We start from the raw sequence: 18,715 nt of genomic DNA, 5'->3' as shown, positions 1-18,715 counted from the left end.
ATGTACGTAAAAAATTTATTTAGAAATGCAATATTTTAATTTTCAGAAGAAATTTCATACACAGATCTTCCGAATAAGTATTTTCTTTGGTTAATTTTATTTAATAGTTAATAGATATTAAATGAAACAATGTCAATCACCTCTAATATCTCTCTAAGTGAAGAAATGTCGATTGTTTCAACGGGATGCATTGAATGATTTCTTATTGTACGTGGTAGGTTCTGTTAGGAATAGTTCTTCTTGACATTGAGCGATGTCTTTCCCACCGTTATGATATATGAGTACTTCCTGGTCTTTTTTGTAGTTTTTATATGAAACAGATATTTTACCTGTTATAAAAACTAACGTAAATTAAATGCAAACAGTGGCGTAGAAGAGTCACAAATGTCTTGTGTTAGGAAATTCACTTTATAGAATACTGAAGATTGTTTTCAGATTCTTTCTGACTAGATTTCTATTCTGATGAAAGGATGGATTCGCTAGATAGTATTTACATACAATAATGTTCAAGTGGAGTTCTTACTATTCGCATCTTAGACACAAAAGAAACGATTCTCGGCTTTTTACGAGTTCTCAGAGGAGGTTTCCACTCATAAAAAGTTACAATAGAACACATTATGGTGTCATCAGCACCTCTGATTAGTCAGCTATTCCATCGGATGTAAAGTTAGTTTGTAAAATACTTTGTTATAAATATACCAATAAAAGAAATGCTGATAGTAACATTATATTAATGTAAGTGTTATTTTTATATATTTAATTTTTGGAAAAATGTATTTTTTCTAATAAAAATTGTTTGCAGTTTGCTCTTCAACTTTCTCGTTTTTTATTTTCTATCTCGGCTGTATCTGTAGCTGCTTAACCTCTACATTGTCTAGTCCTTCCTATCTCTACGTATTGTGTCTATAACAGAATGCTGCGATTCATCATAATTTTTCAATGTATCGTGACTGTTTCGAACTGACTTAAGGACGATAACCTTCGTTTAGTCTTTTAAACATAATTTTCTAACAGTCTTATTTCCGTAATTTTTTCATACATTTTAGACAATACATTTACGATATTTCAACATACTTTCTATAAGTATAATTATATTAAGCCTTTCATTTTTATAATTAACATTTATTTTTAACAAGCTATGATTGTAACTAAAGCAACTTTTAATTACAATTTACAATATATTTAATAACAATTTGAAAACATTGAAGAAAATTCAATTGAAGTAGTCAACAACACAGCAAATTTTCTATCAAGTAAATTATAAATCACGGTTAATTCAAAAACAATTTATATTATGGATGCAGTTATATATTACTAAGAATCGACATCGAGTCTATGTAGAAACTTAGAACTTTTCTTTCATAATTTATTTAAATCTCGATTTGCATCTTAGTAATGTCGTTTTTTTTCTTATAGGAGAATACGTAGAAGAGTGGTATTTTCTGCAGTTTCTCAGAGCTTTTTTCTTTTCAAAGCTTCCACAACAACTCTGCAAACATCTCCTAAAACTATAATGTATATATGTAGGTAGCTTTATTTTTTATATCTATCTAGATATACATGATAGTTTAAAAGTCGATTAACAGAGATATTCATGAAGAATAACACGCATCCGTTCCAAACCGTTCCATTTTAAAATATATTTCAGTTAACTGACGTTTGGACCAATTTTTACTCATCTTCTTTACAACTGGTATTAATATCAGAATATCATTTCATATATATTTCATGGAAAATGAAAAAGTAAATATTTTTCTTTTGATTTAAGGTATTTACTTACAACTATATAAATTTAATTCGTTTTTCCTTTATTAAAGTTGCCCTTTATAATTAATAGGTTAATCGTATTTCGAAGGATATTATGTAAGAGAGGATGTGAATTTCGTGATTATGCTAATTTATTCTTATTTGTAAAAATATATGTGTTACAGTCTTTATTCTTTAATAAATTGCCCTATATAATTTTACTAAAAATAGCAAGAAATTATCTATTACCACAGTTTAATTTAAGGGGAAAAATTGTTACAATCTTACACGTCTGGTAAAATTAAGATAAATTTATTTTAAAAAATTTTTCAAGTACAGTAAAGTCCTACGTACAGAATAATTTCACTTTTGATCGATTTAAACGTATGTTTAAGATTCTTAACCTTTATTATAAAAATAAATTGAAGAGAAAATTAGACTTTAACGCCCAAATATTCACTGACGTGAAGTAATTCGCATGCAACGAATATATAAATTTTTTAAAAAATTTTATTTCCCATTTGAAGAATATTTTATTAGTTTTTTCGAATAAGAAATTAAAATAATAATTTAGCTAACAGTTTTCCAGTAGAATAATAATTTTATTAAGTAATTTTCTTGGGCAAAAGAATAATTTTATCTCTCTTCATTTTTGTATTTTATGCAATTTAGATAAGTCTGGATTTACATATAAATTAAATAAGCTATAGCTTAGGGCCTCAAGTTACGAGGCTTCTTTTGTGTATTATTATTAGCTTAGCTATGGCTTATTATAGATTAGTACCTCACTCTTTTCTATATATTACTGTTTGATGCAAGGAAGTAACATGTGTTTGTAGATTAAGGACTAAGTCTATGACCGTGAGTTTGATATAAATTATAAAGCTGAATTTTTTTATATTATTATATGATTTTATTTGTCGATGACTTACCCCTCCTGGTATATGAGGATCTGCTTTTCTACTTAATAGTAATTTAATCATGTCTTCTTTAACATTGCTAGCAGCCATACACAATGCAGTCATTCCTTCCTTTAAACAAAATAACATATATATTTATTTTAAAAAATGTTATTTTATTATAAACAAAACACATAAAGTATATATATTGCGTGGAGTTCAGTGAACATTTTATACATCAAAAGATGTCCGAATACATTATTTCTGATGCAGGAAATGGGATTGATAGTTCTAGAAAGAGATCAGATAAGAAAATTAGGCAAAGGTAAAGGTATTATAGAGGCCAGATAGAAGTAGAACAACCGACACACCCTACGCTACTAGTAAATGGCGTGTGCTATGAAAAATGTTAGCAGTTTTGATTGAGAACTTACTGAGAAGAAGGTGGGTCTGATATGGGTTTAACAGTAAGTAGCACCCTTGAGATAGGAAAATTATATTCAAATTCGTTATCAACAAAACAAAGAGAAGAATAATTCAAAGAAAATCTTATAAACTATGAAATTTTAAAATAAAAAAAAGGTTAACCCAAGTTGAAAAACAGTAGTAAAAAGCCAAATTTAATGTTGAAAGTGTCAATATTATTCATTTTTAAAAGGCTATTTACAGAAATAAAAAGTGTTGTTACTCCATTGGAATATATTTTTGGGTAATTGTTAATCATATACTGTATATATTTTGGAAAAATTCCAAAATTTACTTTGTACTTTTTAAAATGCGTAAATCTTTTTTTATTTATATTATTTTATATTTAATTAATAAAAGTCTGATCAGTCAAAGATACAATTAATCTCTCTGCTACCCCCTTTGATTATGGTTGGACTCTTCTAATGTAGATCGATTTTAGATATTTATGTCTTATACTTTTATTCGGGATTCCTTTAGTAAAATACTGTTAACAATGTAATTTTATTGAAAATATAAATTCTTTTCATTCTTGATAATATAAAATAATCATTCGAACTCCTTTATCAAAACATAAAAATAAATATTTTAAGCATATATTCTTTAGAAAATATAAAGTTCACTTTACATGCAATAAAAAATTGTAATATTTAAAATAATTTTCCAAAAATCCACGCTTCGATACATTTTAATTTAGAGTTTCTTCATCAAAATTTCTAGCAAATGATCTAAAAATAAATTTCTTAAAGTGTAATTCAGTTCTGTTATGAAGTTTTGTTAAGTCTCTCGAGATACCACACCCTATAAATCTATTAAATCGCAAAGAAAAAATGTTATTGAAATATAATAATTAGTTTTTATTCCATTTTATCATTTAACTTAGCTAGTTTTAAAACTTAAAAATCAATTTACCTTCTTAAAATATGCCTTTATTTTACATATATCAAGGCATTAAAAATATATAAATTCACTTCACGCTATTAAATCGTCAAAGCATAAATTATTACTGTGTTTTTTAATAATAAATACTACACTTTTATTATAAAAATTACGAAAAAATTAATTCTAAAATTTATCCCTCATAAAGTAGTAATTTATTGCAAAATTTAAAAGAAAACAATTCCGAAATTTTTATAATAATAAAAAAATATTAAAAAATTAATTAAATAAAAAAATCCGCTTTAAAATATTAATTTATTTCAAAGTTTAAAAGGAAATAACTGCGAAATTTTAAATAATTAATAATAATAATTCTAAAAAGACATTATTTTAATATTTATTTAGAATTTATTCTAAAAATTTCTTAAATTAATTTGAAATTTTCTAAGATTTTTCATCACTTTGTAAAGGCTTTTCTCGGCAACATTTTCACTATATATTTTTTTATTTTTATTTATTTTTTCATCTAAATTCAAATCAGTTAATAGCAGTTAAGCATCACGATAATGGGAGATGTCAATAGATTGCTTGTTATTAAACATTCAAAAGATACAGCACGAACTAAAGCTTCCTGTTCGTATCAATAATTCAAGCAGTAATGAAATATTCAAAAGAACGAGTTGATTCAGTAGCAGAACGTAATCATTTCGACACTTTTACTGCTTTTGACTGAATGATAATAATAATTAACTTAAAGATAATTGTTTTTAAAATATTCGTTAATTATACGCTGCGATAATTTATTATATTTTTAATATTTAAACATTTATCCACTTCAACGCCTCGTTAGAGTTACGAGATGCATCCCCGCAATGCACGGTTACGTGCAGTGAAGTGCTATTTACAGGCGCTTAAAGATTAATCCTTTCTCCCAATCAGGAAGCTCTTCTCGAGTTTCCTGCTGCCGGTTTATGATCGATTTGACATATTGTCAATCAGTTAAACTTCTTTCCAGATTATCATGTATTTAAAACATATTTAATATTAAAGAGCTCCCAAATTTGTAAAAATAAAAACATATTTCCAGCCTTCTAAATAGAAAAAATACCGAGACATAATTCTTACATTAATAAATATTTAGAATTTTTTACTTACCAAATTTCTTGCATTGACATTTATTCCTATATCTATCAGTTTTTCAGCCACGATTAATCTGTTATCTCGTACAGCATACATTAGAGGAGTATATCCATTAACCTATAAAAATAATATTTTATGTATAATATATCTATTGTTTCTTACGTTTATTATACTTGTAAACTTTGTCACACGTTAAAAATGTATATAAAAATCACCATTTATTATTGAAATACATTTCCACTTTATGTCAATAGGAAGTTATAAAAATAGATTAATGCATTCTATATCCGGTTTGCTTCTTTGTTCAGATTTTAATGCATAAATTAATGCAAAAGAAGCGAATTTTTTGTAAATAAATTGTGTAGAAAACTTCTTGTAAATAAATATTCACAACGTTTTTCTTATTGTTAAAGAAATTGCTAGATAATTTCTAAAAGTTTTTCTAATATTATTGTAGAATTGAATGTAAATCATTCTATATTCCACTCGCTTCTCTGTTCAGATTTTACAAATAAATTAATGCAAAAATCAATATATTCTCAAATAAATTATTTAGAAAAATTTCTATAATAAACATTACAAGATTTTTATAATTATTAAAGTAACTTTACGTAGAAAATTGATTTTCCTTCCATTATATAATCACATTGCTCCTTTATTGACATTTTACTTTAAAAAATCGGTGCAAAACATCAAAATTTTTAAAAGGATTGAGAAAACTCCGTATAAAGAAACATCTATTATTAGAAAAAAATGTTAGTTAATCTCAAATCTCTAAACACTTAAAAATTAATTCCAAAAATAAATCGTAGGCATATATTTATATAATTAAGTATAATTATGTTAATCAATGCTTTACTTATATGGCTTATACGAATTTGACCTCATTACATCAGGTTAAAAAGAACGATCAGAAAGTGGAAAATGTAGAATTAGGTTACCCGTATAACAATGTTAAAATATTCTACTCTTGTGGGTAATAATTTCGATTTCCCTCGAGATTTCTATAAAACATCGCTAGTGGCAATGAATGATGTAACATTTTGAACAATAATTTCCATATATTTTATCACTTATATGCAAAATTTATTTACTAATTTTGTTCTTTTTTTAGTTCTTGATACTGAATTAAGAACCGCAAAAATTCCCGGTAAATGCTTATTTTTTGTTTAAAAATAATGTTTTTTAAGAAATAAATGCCAATTATTTTATATTTAAATATTCTAGAACTGAATAACATTCAAAATAAAAATTCATTCACGTTATTTAAGGGTGTGGTTTGAATAAAGTCTGCATCATTCCCGCTTTGTTTTCAGAATTATTGCTTTATCTAGTCGAAATCTATTTGCTCTTACGAAATAGTTTTTGCAGATTTTTTTAATTTTTAATACTGAGAAATTTACTTCTTATTATTAATTTACAGGCAAAATATACAGGGAATTAATTATCTTTCTTCATATTTTAACTAATGATAAATTATGAATAACGATTTAAAGAAAATGCTATAGTTAGAGTTTTGATTTAGATTTTATGTGTTTATTTATATTATAATGTTTAAAAATAATATTATTATGATTTTTAAAATTTTAAATTGATTTTTGACCAATTATATTAACCAACTACATAATTTAATTAGTTATGTTATACTAAGTCTGATTGGTTACAGTAATACTAATTTCGATTTTCACGAATATGGTGGTTCAGACGTAACCGGATAATTAAAGATTAGAGCAGAAAAATTTAATGAACAGAACATTTGTGCAATTTATGAAGGTCAGAGATTGATAATGTGTAGTCATATCATGAGAAATAGGGAATATGGATAAAGAAAATGTTAATTTATCAATACTAGAAAGAATATCGAAGATAATTCAAGTTAATGTGTAGTAAGGACACAAAGGAGCTGATTCTGAACGATGTTATGGCAGAGCTGAATGGGGTCGCATCCATTGCATCCACTTAAAAGTTAGATTAATGATGCTGAAGAAGCATGTACAGAATATAATATTTATATACACAAAAAACAAAGCAGAATCCAATTACAATAATTGTTTAAAGTGCTTTCCATTGTGCCAATACATTTATCAACACTTGTTATGATTCTACATTTTCTGCTGGGGGATTTCAAAATCTAAATAATTATCAAAATAATAATAAAAGTTGCCCTATTTGTATTATAAAAGAAAATTTATTATTAAAAATTTACATTCATCTTCTCGATAATTTTATGTTAAAACTGTCATTTAAACAACAATACGATGTACACGAATTTGAACATGTCTTCGTGGAAAGAGGTAGAGCATTGTGTTTTAAATGATTAAGTTCGTGTGTGAATGACAATCAATCACCAAAACTAGACAATGAACCGCGATAATTGATCTATTGTATGAGCTCGTCTACTTAAACTCTGATTTAAATAATTTTATTAAAAATGTGGGGTCGAGCTGTTCGATAAAATTACTGTCCTAATTCGGCATTACTCGATTAATTTAAGAAAATTATAAATTTTATAACGTTATGCTATTGAATTTCTTAAATGTGGGCTTCGAGTGTTGATTGAAGCGTAATCTCTTTCTTTTTCTCTCTGTCTTCGACAGGATCTACATATTAAATATGTAGATTCTGTATTGAAATTGGGAATTATTTTCTTTAATTTTTATAGGGAATATTAAGAAATCTAATATATAATTCGATATTTTTGCATTTTTATACAGGACAATTCTTAAGTTAATATATTGGAAATGAAAACAAACTTCCAATTAGTGAATATAAACGTAACATATAGATTATAAACTAAATAAATTAATGGAAAGTATTAATTTTCCATGATTTCTTTATGTGACATCGTTAAAAGTTATGAAGTAACGACGAACTGAACGTAACTGAAAAACTTTATCAACGACAGAATGATGCAGGGTGTTCTTCGTTTTATTTCTAACAAAAAACAAGCAAAAATCAGGAAGATTTCACAATGTAATGTAAGTAAATTTACAAAAAGTACGTAGTATATAAAAAATAGGGCTCACAATTAGTTTAAAGTAATCAAACATGTTTCATATATTATCAAATTCATTTGTAACATGATTTACATTATCAGAAATTAACGACTCTATTAATTTTTCCACTCTCTTTAACTACATAATTAATTTCTTCTGCCTATAATTATCTGTTTAAATCTTAGAACATGCAATTTCTCAATTTCTCTTGTTGAGAAATTGCACTACAAAGATCTTCGATCTTTGTAGTGTTTTTCTATTTATAATGGCCTTAACCCACTCACATATTCGCTAAAGCTATATGCTTAAGGGTATCAAATTATGTTCCTTTAATATAACAGATAGTCCAAAAGTCAGCTAACAATTATAAACAGTAAATTCCAATTATTTAACTAAGCAAATATAGCAAATCCAACTGTAAGCCATCAATATACGTTCCTCTGAACTTAGTTTATGATTGATATTTACGAATGTACAGTACTTGAAATATATAAAATAAAACACGGTTAATTGAGACACTCTGAGCTTTATTTATTGTAAAGAAATTCTTAGAAATTTATTTAGTAATTCTAGTTTATTGATCTATTCGTGATTCAATCGTATTTATCAACTGAAAAGTGTTGAGAGACATTGTTCAATAGGTATAGAACTACAAATAAATTGGAATATGAAGTTTAGAGCGAAGAATAATTCATTAAAAAAAGTCAAAATAAATTTGAAAGAAAGTTGTCAAAATAATCGTAGGGTGTCATTATTTTAATGGCTTATAAAGCTTATTGACGATCAATAATTTTTTTATTTTGACGATTTCTGGCATTATCATGAAATTCATTAATGATATTGTAATGGATTCTAGGTTTCTATTTATATACAATACAGTATAATAGAATCATTTACTTAGAATGGGATATACTATGTTATATCTAGAAAAATGTTAAATAAAAAAATTAAAATTATAAACATATATTTTGATCAGGAGAAGGATATTTTTATGTATTAACAATTAGTCTTTAGTATATTAAAAAGTCATTTACTTGTAATTATAAATTTTATAATAAAATATATTCATTAGAAATATAAGTTGACATGATTTTAAGTGCCTCACTGAATATTAGAGAGATTCCTTAAAGTTCTGTAATTAATTACGGAAAATTTAATTGATTTTCCAAATTATCTTTAAATTTACATAAAAATAGATAATGAAGACTACCACTGAGGAGGAAAGATTGAAATAGTATGGAAAGAAGAAGATAATAATGGGTTGAGAACTAGGATACCAATGATAAAATGGAAAAAAAAGATTCTGGAAAGAGGGAATACGAGAAGACTGGGGTATAAGGATGCAATGAACAGAGAGAAATGGCTTCTAAAGGTTGGAGAAAATCATGATTCAGGAGATAGTAGTGAAGAGAAGAGAATTTAAGCATAAGGCATTATTTTTAAAAATCGAAAGTATAGATTTAGTCTTTAAACTACTGGTTTAATTTTAATAAGTATATCCTAAAATTCTAATGTGTTTACTGATCTGGAACCGGATTTATTTTTTACTTTTTTGAAGGCAATGAACTTTAATATTTAGTTATATTCTACGTAAAAACAGCTACAGTGAGCTCGGTACCAGTGATTGTTATACTAAATACTACGAATTTTGGTCTGTCACGAAAGAAATGGAAAACCGAATAAACTCGTCAGAAGTGTGATGACTAAGAAAGATGGACAGGATTAACTGGACAGAGAGGATCATATACGAAAAAGTACTTAAGAAATTTAATGTAGGAAAACAATTAATGACCAGCATTAAGCAAAGAAAATCTGCATTTGCTGGGCATTTGGCCAAAGGACTTTAGGCCAATTAATGAAGAGAGTGATAGGGGAAATGGTAGAGGGAAAAGGCCAAGAGGAAGACCCAGGAAGAAAGAGTTTATTGGTATACTTCTCTAAAAATTAATTATTTGTTTATTTTTTCAAATTTTTTATATTATTTCGCTTAATTATTTTTATTACGAACATCACTATCTTTAAATCTAAGAAATCTGGAAATTGGATAGAAATACACTCTACACTATACACTATAGAGATGAGAATTGGTTTAGCAATTCTCATCTCTATAATAATAATAAATTAATTTCTTTTTTAATAACATATGCAATTAGTATCAATACTAATAATTAATTCTAATTAATATTGTTTATTATAAATTTTAGTAGTGAAATTAAATTATTTTATCGATTTTTAGAGGAAAAAGTAATTTTTTTGTAATTTAATACTTATCAATTATGAGAAAAATTTACATTTAACATTTTACATCCTGTAAATCAGCCTTTCCATCGATACTACAGATACACAGAGAAAAAACACCATAGAGAAATCATATCTCTTAATTAATTTTTTGTTCTAATTGCAAGTCTTATTCCTTGTTAGGGCCGTGTTATTTATACATTTTATATCAGTTTGTTTAAAAAATCTTCTGCTTACTTTCTCTTCCCTTAGAAGTAACTTAAACTGTGAATAGATATGTGAACTTTATTATGTACTTTATATAAAATATTACGAATTAACTAGAAAAAAACACAGAAAATTTGTTGATAAACCTTTCAGTTAAATAATATAGATAAACATCAGAAAAAGTCTGTTTTAGAGGATTTTATTCTATGAAATTTGGAAAAAATTCTCCACAAAATAAAATTCTTAAATCCAAATAATGTTTGAATAAATGTAAAAATATATAACTAAAACTTTTGAGCTTGAATTAATGAGTTTCAGAAGGAAAACGTCGTCATAAAATATAAAATCTTCCTTAAAATCAAACTAAAACATCAATCTATTGTAGACTTTATACGCTCTTCTCTTTTCACTACGAGTGTAAAAAATGCAAAAATTACACATTGAAAGCAAAATATTTATTAAAAAATTCCATAAAATGGTAATTATAATTTGGAAATTTCTGATTGTTAATATTTGGGGGCTTCATAAAAATTTTAACTCTATAAACAAATAGGTTACTATTTCAAAACAACTAATATATATAATTTGTATGTCATTCAGAAAAGGAGTACTCAAACGATTCCATTTTCAATGTAATTAATCTTTGTCCCGCTTCAAAACATTTCAAATTATCGTATTGTTAATCTGTCTGTATGTAGAATTGATCAGATTTCTATCGCTGCTGCGATTCCTGATGATAATATAGTTATAATTCTCGAGAAATGTTTACTTATTTTTATGTTCTCTCTCTTCTTTTATGTATTTTTTTCAATTGTTAAACTTTAATCTTTGGGAAATATAAACTGTGTGTAAAGGGTGGCCAAAAACAGTTATTGTAGATCATTTTATAGTCTATAATATTATAATTTATTAAGTTTACATAAAGTTCAAAATAACGGGAAAAAATTCGATGATTTACGAATTTTATTAAAATGGTATGAATGAGAATTAGGTGTTCAACGATATCTTTGAAGGAGAACAGGTGATCGGTTATCATTTAAATATATTAAAATGGGTATGTAACATTAATATACTTAATATAGTAATCATGAAACACCTGACATAATGTATATATAGGATATTCTGACCGTCAGAATCATATATTTCTCCTACATTCGTCATTTTTAAATGAAATTTGCATACTGTAGATGAATTTTCCGCGTGTGATATCCATTTGAGAATGCAGAAAGTAGAAAAATTTTCAACAAGATTTTTGACAAATACGAATGGCGAATGGCTCGAGGTATTTCGTGTTAAAGGTTTATAGAAAGCTGAAATTCTCGTAGAAAAACAGAGGTTTACAGAAAGATGAGATATAGAAAGATAAGAGGAATAGAAAAGAAGGGGATACATAGAATCATAAGAAGTTCATAGAGAAAGATTTTAACAACCATTGACAATAGGCAGAAATATTCCTATTTATTTATAAATCTATTAAACATTCATCGTTAGCATAATTAATCTTCGAAATTTATTTTTTTCGATAATATTTTGCACAGTACATAGCGGAAGATTGCTATTTATTATTTATAATAATTTATATTTTAATTCTCTCCCAAATTCCAACCAGCAGCTCTAAACGATGAAAAGGAAAAATCACGAATAGTGATGGGGTGCTTGAGGAGCTCCGAAAGCAGCTACAATAGGTTTTGAAGTGTGTAAAGTAATGAGAATCTATCAGAATTATCTTTTTACAGATGAGCAGCAGTTCTGTAGCTAAAGCAATACACAAGAGTTTTCTAGTCTGCGAATTGGCGATTAGGATTCAGTAGTGGATGAGGGGAAAAGATTCGAGATGAGAGACGAGAATTCAGGATGAGAGAAAAGAGGATTCGAGATGAGAGAGAAGAGAATTCAAGATGAGAGAAAGAGAAGAGAATTCGAGGTGAGGGACAAGAGAATTCAAGGTGAGAGACAAGAGGATTCAAGAGGAAAGATAGAGATGAATGGAGAAGAGCTATTCGTCGTAATAAAGACAATGAGGATGAAATCGCAACCGATACGTATTTAGAATGCAACTTCATTATCTTTGTTATTTAATTTAAGACAAGATTGTTTATTCCTCGCGCAAATTCTTTAATTTTAGAGCTATAAACACATAAAATTTTTATATTATTTTAATCATATTTCGTGTTAAATGAAGCCGAAAATATTTATATTTAAATTGAGTTAAAGCCATTTATTTATTTTATTTTAAAATAAAATTTAAGTACTGCGTTGTCATTTACAGTTAAAAAAAATCAAAATTACAGATTTATGCTATTTAAATATGATTAACAACAAAATAAATTAATTATATATATTTAATTGCGAGTTATATGGTTTTAAGACTTTAAAAAAGTTTAATATAATATTTTAATGGGTTATGATATAAAACGCAATTTATAATAAAGTAATTATTTTTATTTTAATTAAAATCACTCTAATTTAATATTAAAACAATCAATTATTAATATTAAAATCAGTTAATCCCTCGTTTATTGTGATTAAAATTTAATATAAATGATGAATTAAAAAATAAACAGCATTTAATGTTGAAATTTCAGACGAAATATGAATATTAAACGATTGTAATCGAGTTCTGGTGAACTTGTTTACGATTTTATGGGCCAAATTTAAATATTCGGAGAAATTTTTCCAAATATTCTTGAAAAATATTCTAGAAACCTACTTTTATAGCTGATAACAACATAGATCTTAAAAGTCAAAATGCGCTAGAACAGATCAGAGATACTGGGAAGATGCGAGATGATCTCTTGCTTCCTAGCATCTCTGATCTGTTCTAACGCATCTTGTCTATGAAGTCAGAAGGATGATGTAAAAAATAATTATTATTTTTCAAATTATAACAGAATTTTAGTTATTTTTCTGCAGCTCTTACTTGATTTTACCTGTCACGTGAAGACGAGGATCTCAGGAGAGTTGTAAATAAAGAACAGGAGCTAAGAAAGAAATGCTGAATAATTTTAGTGTAGGATGGATGACCTAAGGCAAAATCAATTTGATGATGGTGATGATGATACAATTAAGACTATTTTATAAATATAAGAAAATTTATATGTTGTATTTACAGGAGCTTGGGGTATTTATAAACTCTTACATCGTAATCAACGTAGCGGTAGGTCGTGCAGGCACTTCTTTATTCTACAAAATGATGGGGTTTGTGTTATTACAGTTATGTTTTTAATCTACTATTATTGTACACATGTATTATTGTTAGCCCTTAGCCTCCTGCAGGGTGAAAGAGAGAACACGTGTAAAGGAATACTCCATTGTAGTTAATCCTTTGAGGCCCACAATCGGATGGAAGCTCATAGGTGATCTTATTCTATCAGCTTAAGAATGGTTTCGTTGTTACACAATCTCTTCAAAATACACGCAAAAACTTTATTTAAATGTATATAATCTTAATTTCCAAAATATATTTGGGCTCTAGCTTCGTTTTTAAGCATGTCTACTGCCAAATTTTGAGTATTTTTTAAAATAAATTATGCTGAAATTACATCATTCTATAAGACAGAGTAATTTTTTACAGTATGCAAGAAATTAACTTTCCCCTAAGATCATCTTAGGGAGAAGTTAATTTCTTGCATATTTTAGCATTTTCCTTTAAAATTTTTGTCATAAATAGATGTATCAAATAGCTTAATAATTGATATTTTAATATCTTAACAATTTTTATTGAAGTTTTATTAAAAGAATTTTTCAAAAATCTCTACTTTTCAACAATATTTTCAAAATTTTCGAATTGTTTTAGAAAAATTGGGAAATATTTATCATGTAAGTACACAAATTTAAATCCATTTATTAACACTTTAGAATTTCTTGATAACATCTTTAAAATATTTCAATAAATGAAGCAATTTCGCACAAAGAATTTCGACATGAAATTTCCTTAAATATAATTAGTTAAGAATTAATCCATATCAATAACTTAAATTGGCATTTCTCTTTTTCAACGCAGAAATGATTTTCGATTATAGAAAGAAAGATTTTTTTTTCTTCTTCGTCAATAGCTAGAAGATAATCAGAAAAAAACACTAACCCATTAATACTTTGCCTTGACCATGAACATTAGAAATATTAAATGATATAAATAGTAACGTGTCATAATAAATACTGAAATATTCGAATATTTCTAGCAAAAAATGACAATATTAGTGAAAGAACGTCAATAGTTTTAGCAAAAAATGGCAGTATTTTTGATCGAAAATTGCCGGATTTTGGTAAAAATTGGCAATCTTTCTGTCAAAAAGTTGGCGATATTTGCGGCAAAAAAGACGATATTCTGGACAAAATAAAACGAAAAAAGTTCGGCAAATTGCTGTCAAAAACGCAATGCATTCAATACCTTAAATTAAAACATTTAAATGAATTTACATTTATATATTTAAAAAATTTAATTGTATGTAATCGAAGGAAAGTCATTCGTTTATTTTTATTTTATCCTTCTTTCCTTTAAAAAGTGTGTATTTACTTTACACTTTAGCTACAAATAATAGGATTTAACAGTTGTTTTTATAAGGAAAAAATCATAGACTACGTACAAATGATCTAAATCTGTTTTTACACGCGAGATATCTGCACAGAAATCAATCAATAATTTCATGGAATTATGCAAATTTTTATACTTTCTTCAGTTATTCGAGACTGTTACACTTCTTCCTTACACTTAAGCAAATTGGGTTTATTACATGACACTAATTTATTGAATATTCGCGCGTAAAACTAAAATTTCTTAAATTTCCTCTTACCTCGTCGGCCAAATTAGGCGAAATGTCGCGTTTATCCACATTTTTGAGGAAGGTGTCCACTCCTAACCATTCCCCACGTTTGCATCCTCCTAAGAGACGATGCCCTATACTTATGGTACTCTGAGTGGACGATAAGGACTTTCTATCACTGATGCTGGCATTATCCTCTTTAGTTTTAGACTTGGTAGAATCCGTAGTGGTGGTCTCGATCGTTTTGGACGTGGCAATACTTTCTTTATCGTCTTCCTTAACATCCGTTGGAGCATCCTCGGCTTTGGCACCATCGAGATTCCCGGGTATGGTTATGGGTTTACTCTTTAATAACTTGCTGACCGCCATTATAGAAGACTTTCCGTCTTTGTTTCTTAACATCCTCTTGCCGAAGAACTGTTTGGGTGCCGACGATGACATCTCACCCCCGTTGTCACCCTTGATGACACCCGAAACTGTCGTCTCTTCGGTTTTGTCACCTTTGTCAATCGTAACTGTTGTTAGGGGTACGTCTACGTTGTTCAGATCTTTTTCGGCCACTTTTTCCGTCTTATCTTCGACTTTGGGAACGTTTTTGGGTACTGTCGGTCCTCTCAGCCATGATGGTTTTTTGAAATCGCTTGTAGGAGCCACCGGCGGCATGCTCTTACCATCCGTGTCGTTTTCTCCTAAAAGAGTTACACCTGGACCTTTGTTTGTAACTCTTCCACTGAGAATACCACCGAGAGGACCATTGCTGTTTTTTGTTTCTACGCCACCATTAAACTCCTTTCCTACCCTCCTCAGCATACGCATGAAGGTGCTCGGTGACGTGTGAGGCCCATCTTCAGCACCCTTCCCTTCGTCTTTCGGTGGATTAGACATCTTGTTGATTAGTGGCTTTTTTTAAAAAAATTATATACAACAGTTACGTTCCGGTGGACTGCATAGTGACTGCTCACTTCTACACTGACGTTATGTCAGCAGTTGGTCAGGGGTGTGACGTAAAGTGGCGCGTGCGCCAATGTCATATAATAATAATTACGTCAGGTAGGACATGTCCGCGTGACTGAGTGGACCGAATAATGATGTCTGAGGAAATGTAGATAACTGGATCGTTATTCCCATTTTTCGAATTTAAATTTTCTCCTTCGAATTCAAAAAATAAATATGTTATTTTTAAATATTTTATATTCAATTTCTTTATTTATTTATTACTTTTTTGACTACGGAATTATTCTAAAATTTAAAATTAATTTTATCGATAAAATGTCCGACACCCCAACCTCCAATAACGGACACCCGTAAACATTAGTCATTGTTTGGGGAATTTTAATGTTTTTTTTAACTAAAATGCATCCAAAAATAACCTCCTAACAACGTCCAGGCTTTGTGTTCCCTTCAGTGGCCGTTGTTCCGAAGTTTGACTGCGAGTGAGTGAATAATTTAAGAAGAAAATATATAAATTTTTACTAATTTAAAGTTTTAATTTTTTTTTTTTAACTAGTACTCGTATACATATATTGTATAGACATACATGTAACTTGTTAAGACGTATATAAACGTTAAAATTTTACGTTTGTTCAACTTGAATACAATGTTTATATACTTATAAATAACGTTACTCTTCTTTTACACTATTATCAAAGAACACTTCATTATCTGCTTTATTTATTTGACAAAAATGTCTCAAATTTACAGCGTAACAAACGTTAAACCGTAACGTTTATATATTTGACTTTATAAAGTAAGTAAGCGTTAAAGTTACGCACCTTAGACACGTGACGAGTTATATTAATTAAGTAACATTGATTTGATAAACGTTAAAATTGGGTTTTAAACACCCGAAACAAGTGTTTTATTACGAGTTTCAATATCTAAGAACGATGCAATTTAATGAATTCGACTAATTTTCAGTTAATAACCAAAGAGTGGGTCGAAAGGCACGTTTTTGTCACTATTTAGTGCAGGTGTGGCCATATAAAGCGTAACGTTAATTTACTAATGCAATTATACGACGCGTGTAGGCGTAACGACTGGATGTTTATCCCTTTGCTTCCAGCCTAACCTCCTGTCTATATCCCAAATAACTCTATCATCGGAAGTTAAATAATTTAACACATAAAAATATTATTACCCCAATGGCATCCCCTGATGGTATTTTTTCTCGAAAAGTCGTTTATTGTACCTAACCCATACTCTGTTGGATGCAATCAACTTTTTATTGTAATTAATATTCCTCTTATTGATGTCCCTATAGCGGTTGCCCAATAGGTAAACTTAAATTCATTTATTGGGCAACTGATAAATAATCTTTATTACTTTAGTAATTTAGACACTAACGAGATAATTAACAGAGTTATTCCCTCTTGAAAGATTTTGATCTTGAATGGAGATTCCATCACGCTGGTGAACGTGTGGTGAGGATCCGCAATGGAACTTTCTTATTTTCTCGTAGCTCCTTGTATTTACTGAAGATCCCCATTATTTAAAAGACTAGGGAGATCCGTAATGGAAGACAGAAGGCACGCGTTAGGGCCTTCCAATTTCGACACGTTCCCCTGTCTTTTCTGGAGTAAAATCTGCAGAGGGAGACAGAGGTTACGGGTCAGCTTCGATTTCAGCACGTGTTTTTCCGATCTTTCCTGGAAATCCCACTAAACACTGTCTAACGTTCAAAGAAAAGATAGCGAAAAAGGGTCAGGTGGTCTGTTCCGCCATCTTTTTTTGGATGATAATACGAGATCCTCTTTGGAAGCGTTTATACCGTATAGAAACTATAGGAATAAGAAAGAGAAGGTTTCATTTCTCGTTTGAATCACACGCCAAACATGAACAAATTTTTGCCATAAAAATCCTTTATCTTTTAACACATTCCTTATAAAGATTACGTGTAAGGAATTTGATAACAAAATAGATACTAATAAGTTAATCCCTAAATCTAGGTTAATTTGAATTATAGCTATGTTAAAATCGTTTTCGTTAATGAGGGGACTTGGGAAAATTATAACGAAGAGTATAATTAGCAGACAGATAAAGAAGTCAGACAGAGGTCGTGTTCAAAAATTCAAATGACGTTTCGGACATCTCGTTAGTTTTTATTATTCTACAACAATTTATACTCACTCCAAAGTTATTTATTAATTCGAGTAAATTCGTGTTAAAATAAAATAAATGTTTTTCTTTCGTAATTATGATTAGTTATGGATTAATTATTGAAATAAATGTGCAAGGAGTTGATTGTTAATTATTATTTAAATTTAATGTAGATTTAATGGCTTCAAAGCGTGCAGATTTCAATGAGTGTCATCGCGATCGGGAAGGCAATGATGCTGATGGGAACTTTATAAGAGCGTGAAGAGCAAGCGAGCATCATCGGCTC

General features: G+C 28.3%; 1 protein-coding gene across 1 annotated transcript in view; it reads right to left on the bottom strand.

Annotated features, from left to right (window-relative positions):
- Positions 1 to 15,432, bottom strand: part of LOC136974232 (serine/threonine-protein phosphatase 6 regulatory ankyrin repeat subunit B-like) — a 38,394-nt gene extending 22,962 nt beyond the window's left edge. The window contains exons 1-3 of the mRNA XM_067269061.1: positions 15,364 to 15,432; positions 5,145 to 5,246; positions 2,679 to 2,777 (exon numbers count right to left, since the gene is read on the bottom strand). Of these exons, the coding sequence (XP_067125162.1) occupies positions 2,679 to 2,777; positions 5,145 to 5,225 (180 nt within the window). The 5' untranslated portion in view covers positions 5,226 to 5,246; positions 15,364 to 15,432. The remainder of the gene's footprint in view (positions 1 to 2,678; positions 2,778 to 5,144; positions 5,247 to 15,363) is intronic.
- Positions 15,433 to 18,715: the final 3,283 nt, after the last annotated feature.

This window comes from Centruroides vittatus, unplaced genomic scaffold (assembly GCF_030686945.1).
Source record: "Centruroides vittatus isolate TY-2023 unplaced genomic scaffold, ASM3068694v2 contig_345, whole genome shotgun sequence".
Taxonomy (NCBI): domain Eukaryota; kingdom Metazoa; phylum Arthropoda; class Arachnida; order Scorpiones; family Buthidae; genus Centruroides; species Centruroides vittatus.
Note: the sequence above shows the minus strand (reverse complement) of the source record. Positions and strands in the feature narration are given on the sequence as shown.